The 9,267-nt window shown below is 40.9% G+C and overlaps 1 protein-coding gene across 3 annotated transcripts in view; it reads left to right on the top strand.

The window, feature by feature from the left end:
- The window catches only part of FAR2 (fatty acyl-CoA reductase 2), a 218,404-nt gene that overhangs the window by 103,064 nt on the left and 106,073 nt on the right, over positions 1-9,267 (top strand). For all 3 annotated transcript variants that reach the window (XM_019544233.1, XM_019544234.1, XM_019544235.1), the window contains one exon: positions 1,014-1,254. In XM_019544233.1, coding sequence (XP_019399778.1) covers positions 1,054-1,254 — 201 coding nt within the window. In that variant the 5' untranslated portion in view covers positions 1,014-1,053. The remainder of the gene's footprint in view (positions 1-1,013; positions 1,255-9,267) is intronic.

Raw genomic sequence — 9,267 nt, 5'->3', positions numbered from 1 at the left:
TGCTTTTCCTCAGAGCTTAAATATCTGATTGGATAGACTAGAAATATTATTGTACATCACAATTAAGTAGGCTCAAGTGTCCCATCTTTTGACTAGGGTTGTGAAATGTTAAATGGTTAAATTATAATTTTACTTATACCATTAATGCATGACAGTTGATGTTTAAACCAGCCCACTATTGCATGCCATCTGCTCTTTCCACCAGCAGTTTGCACCACGTAAATCAAAGTGCTGGGGCCAGGGTGGGTGGGAGGAGGCAGTGGAACTGAGCTGAGCCTGCCTTCTCCCTGGAGGAGGAGAGGTGAGGAAGGGGAGGCAAGGCAGGACATGATGGCCAGTAGCAAGACCTTCACTTGCCACCTGTGTGTCTTGCCCTATGGCAGGCAGAGCAGGTGCTTGCTGCTGGAGGTCTCCCTGATTCTATCCCTCCCTCCTGGGCTTGCTCACTGCTCTCAATCTTATTCCTGTTCTTGGTGGTGGCAGTTTTACCTGTGGACAGGCAGGTGGGCAGGGGTTACTCTGGCAGAAGGGGCTGTGAGTTGACACAGCCCACGGTCAGTGTGGCTAGCTCAGCGGCAGCATGCTTCTGACACCCCATACTGGGGCTATGCATCTCAGGCCACTATGCAGGAGATAGAGAGCACCCTGCCCCCATCATCATCATCATAATGAAATGACAGCTAGGGAGGTGCTTCACTGGTGCTGCACTGTCCGCCCACCCAGCGAGTGCCTGGCTGTGGGCTGCCCAGGGTCACTCAACGGCGACACACTTGGTCCTGGGCTCCAGGCCCTGGAACCAGTCACACTAGTGTGGGGAGCTGTCTTGCTGCAAGGAGCCCCAGGCCTCTGTAGCACATCCCTCATGCAGCCCCTGCATCCCCAGCCCTCCATAGTAGGTACATGTTATTGGTTAAACAGTTAACTGATGTAATCAGAAGAGTTTAAATGGATAATTTTTTTAACAATATTTACTTCCCTATTTCTAAATTCTTGTTATTTCTGCTTCCTCTTAGGTACCTCCTGCAGGAAGTCAGAAGGAGGACGGAGGGACAGATGGAGAGAACCATGTCTTCAGTCGCAGCTTATTACAATGGAAAGGCTGTGCTCATCACAGGAGCCACAGGTTTCATGGGCAAAGTACTGATGGAAAAGCTACTGCGCTCCAGTCCTGATGTAAAAACTGTTTATATCCTTGTGAGACCAAAGGCGGGGCAGTCAATGCAGGAGAGAGTGGCAAGCATGTTACAATGCAAGGTAGGTTGTATTTTACATAAGATTGTAAACTGAAACCAACAGGGCAGTTGGTTTTGTACAATGGAGGACAGTATATCAGAGTCAATACACTAAGGATACTATACTGTTCTGCACACTACTGCAAACTTAGGTAGGTTCCAACATATTTTATAGATAGGGTGGTTATGTAAAAAAACTTGTACCTGGAACGACCCTTTTGTCTCATTTTTGTGGTGATTGAGTTTGAAACTGTCATGGTGCATTTAAAAAAAAATTTCTTGCTTTTACTATGGAAAATAGTAATTCTTAACAAACCTTTCAAAATTAACATTGATGTGGTACAGCATATTTGAAATGGCTGGTAATGTCCATTAAATATGTCCAAAGTGGATTTCAGAGGTATTTGACAAAAGTCCTCTTTGCAAGCATGGTGACAGGCAGGTGAATATTGGAGAGGACCATGCTCAGTAACAAGAGAATGAAGTAGAGCTCTGCACCTGGCTTAGTCAAGAAAGATTTAAAGCAGCTGGAACAAGTTGGTGGAAAGGAAGCAGAAATGGGAGTTCTTGCTGTCTAGTCAGAGGGTGTGATGTGTGGAGTCCTGCTTGCTGTCCCCGGGTGACAGAGCAGAAGGGAGGGTGTTCAGTTTTTCCCTTTCTTTTGGGCTTTGTAGGTTGACACATGAGACTGGGAAGGATTTCTTTTCCTGCTTCTGTTTGGGAGGGCAGGGTGGGTTGCCTCAGAAGCATTGCATACTGGCTACATCCCCCAGTATGCAATGCTTATATAAATTATATAAATAGAAAAAATATAAATTTATTATACTTTTTCTAAGCGTAGAATCTAATTATTAAAAGATTGCCTTAAATTTGTCCCCCTCTCAGTACAGGGAAAATCAAATATGGGGGCGGTCAGGTAGCCCCCTTTCCCTCTGCCACCCCCTAACTTATTTTCCCTGCAGCCCTTCCGCTTGTTACTATTAAGCCCTGCTCTCTCTGAGCACATGAAAGTGAAGACCAAATTTGAAAACCCTGACCTTGAAAAAACATAGTTGAAGCAATTAGTATACAGTACCCATGGAATTAGTTCATTTAGAATTGATGCATTTTACCCTTTTTGAAACTGCTGCAAATTTCAGCACAGGTGCTCCATAACCACACTTATAAACAGCACTTTGGCATCTACTTTTATATATAGTACAAACTTTTTTTCTTCCATTTCAAGGACCAAAGCAGTTGCAGATTCAGTTGTGTAAAGCCCAATAGTCAAGTTCCAAAATTTGGCTGAACAGAGCTCAATTGTCAAATCTGTGTGGCTGTACCATGGGGGAAGTATCCTCCCCCCCAGTGGGCATCCTACATGCAAGTCTTCTTCCCCCCCCAAAGGATCCATGTGCTAATTAGCCCCCCACTCATGATTGGAACTGCTTGTTCTTATCACAAGTCCTGGGATGTTCCAGTAACATATATGCAAATGGTATGCAGGACAACCTTGTCCGGCTTTATCTTACAGAGGGCGAGGCCACATTAATCATATGTAACAAGCCGAGGGAAAAGCTGACAGTGAGTTCAGGGTAAGCTGTTTGGAGTCTATTTTATTGATGTTTGCCAGACATGTAAGACTGATGAAGAAATGGGAAAGAAAGCTCAAGCTGAGTTGTGAGACTGAAGAGGAAGTCAAAATGTGTTCAATATAGTAGCTTACTATGACTTGAAAAGGAGTTGCTGCTGAGGGGGATGTGCCCAGCAGGCACTAACCTATCTCTTAGTTAGATGGCCTGCACTAATGTATATTAGGAGTTAAGATACTTGTCTGGGGTAGCACCACATAGATTTCATTCAGTGACTGAGCTCTGTTTAATCTATCAAATTTGGAACTGATATGGCTACTTTGGCCTGAGATGTGAAATTAGGGGGGAGAAAAAATAGGTTCCCATCAGCATGATTATGGGCCATGTATTTTAGTCGTGCTCAGTGTTGGCTGCATTTAGTCAACTTAATTCGTTTCCACCGCTGAGCAAATGCTGCTTTTGGCAGGAAGCTAATGACAGGCAGTGTACTTAATGTGTTTCCTTGTATGTGAATGTAATAAGTAGGGCTTTTTCCTACATGCTGATTTGGGGGGAAAACCATGTCTTACACTTGAGTAAATATTTTACATCTAGAACTATGGTTTTCCTTGTGTCTATTCTGCTTTATGCTTTAGCAGATGATTATTCATAAGAAAAATGTCTAACTGATTGCTTTCTGAAGGGTGGCAAACACACAACTTCCTAACATCATTTTGTCTTTCAGTGAATGTTATTTTCCACACATTTGTAGAACTTTCTTCATTGACAAATGTGCATAACCTTTTTCATCGCCAGTCAATAAAACACCAACATATTCCACTTGTGGCCCTTTCCCACAAAATAAAGTAAAAAGGAAGTTATTTCTGCAGGTCTTCTAAAAGCTCTTTGCATTTCCTGGATAAATATTGCCCTCCTTGTTCAATAGCTCTGCCCAGCACAGTGTTGTCATTGGCTCTAGGTAAGGTTCCTTGGTAGCTATTTTATTGTTGCAGCTGTGAGTGTCTAAATATTCCCTTCTTTCATAATGTATGTCAGCAGTTTTAGACATGCCAGCAGCAAACAGGACTCAATAACCTCTCCTTGAACTTCACAGCAACATGCTTCAGTGGGCTTCAAAAGAGCAAACGTAAAAGAAAAGCAGTAGACAAGTCTTTGAACTTAGGTGCTACAGTAGAATCCCAAAGGGTATGTTCACTATTCACTCCGTTCCTCTCCAAAAGAGAGTATTTATATCAATGGTATTTATTGGAAAAAACAAGCTCATAAAACAGCCATTCAGTATTCTGCAAAAATAGCTCTTTTCCTTCCCAGTAAAATGATGTATGGCCAAGATTCAGATTTAGGATCATAGGAAAGTAGGACTAGAAGGGACCTCCTGAGGTCATCCAATCCAGCCCCCTGTAACTTCTGAATGCCCAAAGGTTGCACAGAAAAACATACCACAGTACCAGGGCTTGTATCATTGACCTTTTGGTATTGGCCAGGTCCCAAATACTTTCTACAAACCTAGGACCAGCAACTTAATTTAGTACACCATAAACATGATGCACGTCAAAGTCTCAAATTAAAAGAGCCTGCTTCTTGCTACAGAGCCACTATTTATTGCATGTACTTGGTGCATCCTGTGAGAGGCGGTATATGTTTTATGTAGCCTAAGTGCCAAGAACATGTTGTACCAAGAAGATGTTGCATCCTAGATGCTCAGATACCTCAGGGATGCCATTTTTACTCATTTATATGCCTCTTCCTTTGACACCCTATTTCAATGCCACCAGTCTTTTTAGTTAAGCATCCCTGGCTGGTATTCCAGGGATTCCTTAATCTGGATTTGGATTTATTGCCACTAAGTAATATCATTTCAACCCGTGAAAACAAGGACTCTTTGTTTCAGGTAAATGTGAAACAGTAAAAGTTTTAGGCAGGAAAACTGACGCAAGACAAAACCAAAAATAATCTGTTTCATGTTATTTTGCTGCTGTTCTTGGATCTTTTTATATATTTGGTATTAAAACTTTTTAAACAATCTTTTTTTTTTCTTTTGATAATGCCACCATTCTATATTTTTTTTCCTCTTGCTAAAACTACATGCTAAAAAATCTTGTCGATCTCTAATCCTTTTCCTCCCCTACTCCCGGGTGAATAAGACAAGAGATTATCCAATGCCGTCTATACAACGTCTATATAAAACATGAGCATACAAAGTAAATCTCTACTGACTTTCATATCTGTACTGACTTACATCTTCAAAGTAATCTATACTGACTTTCATATCTTCCAGGGAATGAACAACCAAAGCTTAGTCAGCAGCATTGTCATTGTGGACAAGTTGCTCAAACACCATTGGTCTTGCTTGTATTCACCTTGAATTAAACATCTTTTGATCAGTCTTAAATCTAGTCCCAATTCTTTATCAACATTGCAGAGAGTAATTAGCAACAAGGAAGTAAACAAGATGCTAAATAGCGTAGCATGAGGGCTTGGCTTAGTTTTTTACTATTTGTTACTGGAACTAATTTGGAAATATTCCCATCTTCTATCTCTCTTGCAATCAACCCAACCTGAAATTGTAACCATTACAATGAATTTGCCAGGGCAGTGGATCTTAGATAGAAGTTTTCATAATCTGTCTTTATGTCAAATGCCTTTGTAAGATCAGTAGACACAGTAGAGGTCGCTACTCTGCTACGTGCATTTCTTTTGTATCTGCGATGCAGCAAAGGCCATGTTTGTTTTTCTTCCTCCTCAGAAACCATGTTGACTGTTAGGCAAACATTTCTCATATATATGACAAGTCAAATGATTTAATTATGGCTGTTATAAGGATATTGCTAATAAGTGCTAGAGTTTCCCTATGCCTGAGGAAGGGCACCTGTGCCTGAAAGCTTGCAAAGAACAACTTTTCCCAACTATTCAGCTGGTCTAATAAAAGATGTCACATTTACCCAAATAATCTTGTCTACCTGTGTCTTTAGACCAACATGGCTACACCCACCACCCCCACACACATTGATTACTCTTCTTTTATGGTCAACATGAACATCTTTGGGTTATTGAGGGATCTCTCCTTTACGCTACATCAACTGAAAGGGTTCTGTGAAATGCTGGTTTACACAGTTCCCATCAGCGATGTAGACTTCAGGTGGAATGACATTGTAGCCAGGTGCTTCTGCCACTTGAGCGCTGTGCTGTTGTCTTTTCAGACTTTAAGACAGTAAGCTCAGTGATGAGAAATTCATTGATGTCACATTGAAGTAGTCGATCAGGAGTTTTATTTCCTTTTAAAGCAGGTTTCTTAAGTGGTCAGCATCCTTTTCCTTATTTTTTTTTCAGTTAGAACCATGGACTCTGAACTTGTAACACATACTGCTTGAAGAGCATCCTAGAATCTTGTATAATTTTGGTCAAAAAAGTGATTTATAATTCATTTGCTTTTTAACTTTATCCAGTATTACAGTAAACATTCAGTCAGATTGATAAAACATCAGTATTCAAAGAAAGAATTATTGATGTTGTCTGCATAGCTTTTTTTTTTCAGTGTGAAGAAATTCATTGATGTCACTCATTCATTGTGAAGAGTGAAAGGGCAGAAGTTTGGAGAGGGAGAAGTTCATTTTAAAATGTGGTAACTTGATACCTTCTGTTATTTACAAGAATTTATATGCTGTGATCCCTTGATTTCTTTCCAGCAATAGGCTGTGTTTTTTTCATGTCCCTCTTTATTGCTACTGTTGGAGTGGCAATATGGTATATTATAATTTAATGTTGAAATCTGCCATCTGCTGGATTTTTGTCACCTGCCTCAAGAGCATAACATTTTGGTCACTGTCATAATCAGGGTACCAGCCTAGGTGTACCAAGGATCTGATGCAGAATGGCAATTTCCACATTCATGTCCCTTCTAAAATAAAAGCTGAAGATGGCATGTGGTCATCCTTTGGGGTAGCATATCTTTTTTAATCTGTTTTTTATTTAATCTTCAGCATATTGTATTTTCTTAAATCCTTTGTCCCCTTAAATGAAGCTGCAAAATGATTTCCCCTGCAGCATTTTTGTAAGAAATCCATTGTTTCCACACCTTTGTACCCAAGCTTGAAGTGACCAATGTGAGAAATCAGATTTAACTCTGTCCTTCAGTTGCTGGTTATACCTAGCTGTAGCCTGCCCTTGGTTTATTGTGTGGCATTTCTTGTTCCTTAAGTTAGAAGTTCAAATCCAACATTAAGGGTAAAATGCGGAGGGCCCACTGATATAAATCAGTATAGTTCTATCAACTCTGGTTCGTTGCATCAATTTATGGAACCTGAGGATTTACTACCTAAGTTTAATTCTAACTTTCCTTTCCTTTGGTCTTATAGTATTGGGGGGCTGGGCAGGGGGAGTTATAGGAAGAAGGGAGGTGATTTTTATTAAAATAATCTTAGGATGGATAAATGGTTAATGTTCATCAGCCCCAACTCAGATATGCACAGTCTGAAGTGTTTAGAATATAGCAACCTTACTGCTGGAAAAAGGTTTCATAAGCAAGTGAGTCCCTCGAGGGAGGACACCCGACATCCTGTATTTAATGAAATACTATGTGTGGATGGGTGCTGCTGTTGTCCAAAAGATGTTTCAATAATGCCCCAACTGAGAGGTTTCTGTAGCAGTGGATTGCAAGGCAGACTGTAAAATTCCTGTATACTGTATTGCATGGGTTGATTATGGGAAGAGATTGTTCATCACTGGTAGGAGAAGAGAGACCAAGGATGTTGTAATGTGTTGATGCTGGAGATGTATCTGTATTGCTCTATGGAAAAAGCAAAGCTCCCTGACAGGAACTTGCCTAAAATTCTGCTGAAAGGAGTTATTGGACTAATGCTGAGTCAGTAGTTATAATGCTGATTTATCCATGAGGGAGAAGAGCTCTTTCTCTGCCCTGTGTATAACACAGCAAAGCTGCTAGTTATGGCCCAGCTGTTTCTCAGAACATGAGTTGTAATTAGAGAGATCAGTCAGGAAGCACTAGGATGGAGGCAGCTCCTGTTAAGAGCTCACAACTGGCTCTTTTCTCTCTGAAACAGAGGAGCTGGGGTCAGGGTAGAAATTCTACTGCGTATCCTGAAGTAAAGTGCAAGCATACTGCTTTCTAATTCAGATTGGCTGCAGTATGTCCAGTATTATAGCTAATACCAAGAATAGTATGTCTCACGCTTCAGTCTGTACAGGAGAGAGAACAAGAAAGGTTTGGAACCAGTCGATGATGTAAGGTGGCACTCTGAAAAGTGATATTGTGTGAGGGCAAAGAAAGGCTGATGGTGAAAGGCTGATGCTAACTCTTTTTAAATTTGCCTGTCACTTGTGTTCACTTTCCAAGCAAATATATGTGGAACTTCTTTTTTTTTCTAACAACAGTCCTGCAAATTCATCCTGGGATTTGAGAGTTATGCTGTTTCTCTTCTTTCATTTGTGCATCATCATCATCATCCATCCTCAGTAATAAAGGTTGTTCAGGCCACTTGCTACCACTTGTTGTGCAGTTTCATGGTCTTATATCTTTTCCCTTCATGACAGTCTTCCGCGAATCCATTGCACTAATTGCACTTACACAGTTATGCATGACTCTGAATGCCTATGATAAACTTTCTTATGTTGCATAAGAAAGTGCCCTTTGTGAATAGTCTCTTTTTGTAGCAGCATAACATTTTGAAGACTAGTTTAGTACAGACTTTCTAAACCTCGGGGTGTTCTAGCATTACCAGCAACAGAGCCAAGCTTGTTAATCAAGCTGTTTACTCTTTGCCCAAAATGCCCAGATGCTGCCTATGGCAGTCCTGGGTATGACAGAGCATATTTAGTTTGCTTGACAGAATAAAAATCCATCACTTCACCCATTAGCATCAGTGAATCTTGGCTTCTGGCACCTTCTTGGCCCATTAATGCCATTTCAGAGCTTTCAGTAGGGATTGGATTCTGCAAAGAAGTTGAGCGTGCAGTTGTACAAAGTGAGATGTGGATTATGGACAGTAATAATCATCATTTGGATATGGGGAAAGGCAGCAGCTCCTGGCAAAGTAAGAAATGTGAGATTTTTATGCTTCACCACTTCAGTCAAATTAACCTAATCCGTACAATTACAAATTAAAAAAAAAAAAAAATAAGGGTTGGAAGGGACCTTAGGAGATCATCTAGTTCAACCTCCTGCTCAAAGCAGGACCGTTCCCAACTAGATCATCTCAGCCAAGGCTTTGCTTAGCTGGGTCATAACAATCTCAAAGGATGGAGACTGCAGAACCTTTCTGGGTAACCTGTTCTAGTAGTTTCCTCCTAGTGAGAGAGTTTTTCCTCATGTATAACCTAAACTTTTCTTGCTGCAACTTGAGACCACTGTGCCTAGTTCTGTCATCTGTCACCACTGAGAACAGTCTAGCTCCATCCTCTTTGGAACCACCCTTCAGGTAGTTAAAGGCTGCTGTTAAATCCCCTCT

This window comes from Crocodylus porosus, unplaced genomic scaffold (assembly GCF_001723895.1).
Source record: "Crocodylus porosus isolate Cpor-Errol unplaced genomic scaffold, CroPor_comp1, whole genome shotgun sequence".
NCBI classification, from domain to species: Eukaryota; Metazoa; Chordata; order Crocodylia; family Crocodylidae; genus Crocodylus; species Crocodylus porosus.
The sequence above is the reverse complement of the archived record's forward strand: the minus strand, read 5'-3'. Positions and strand labels throughout refer to the sequence as shown.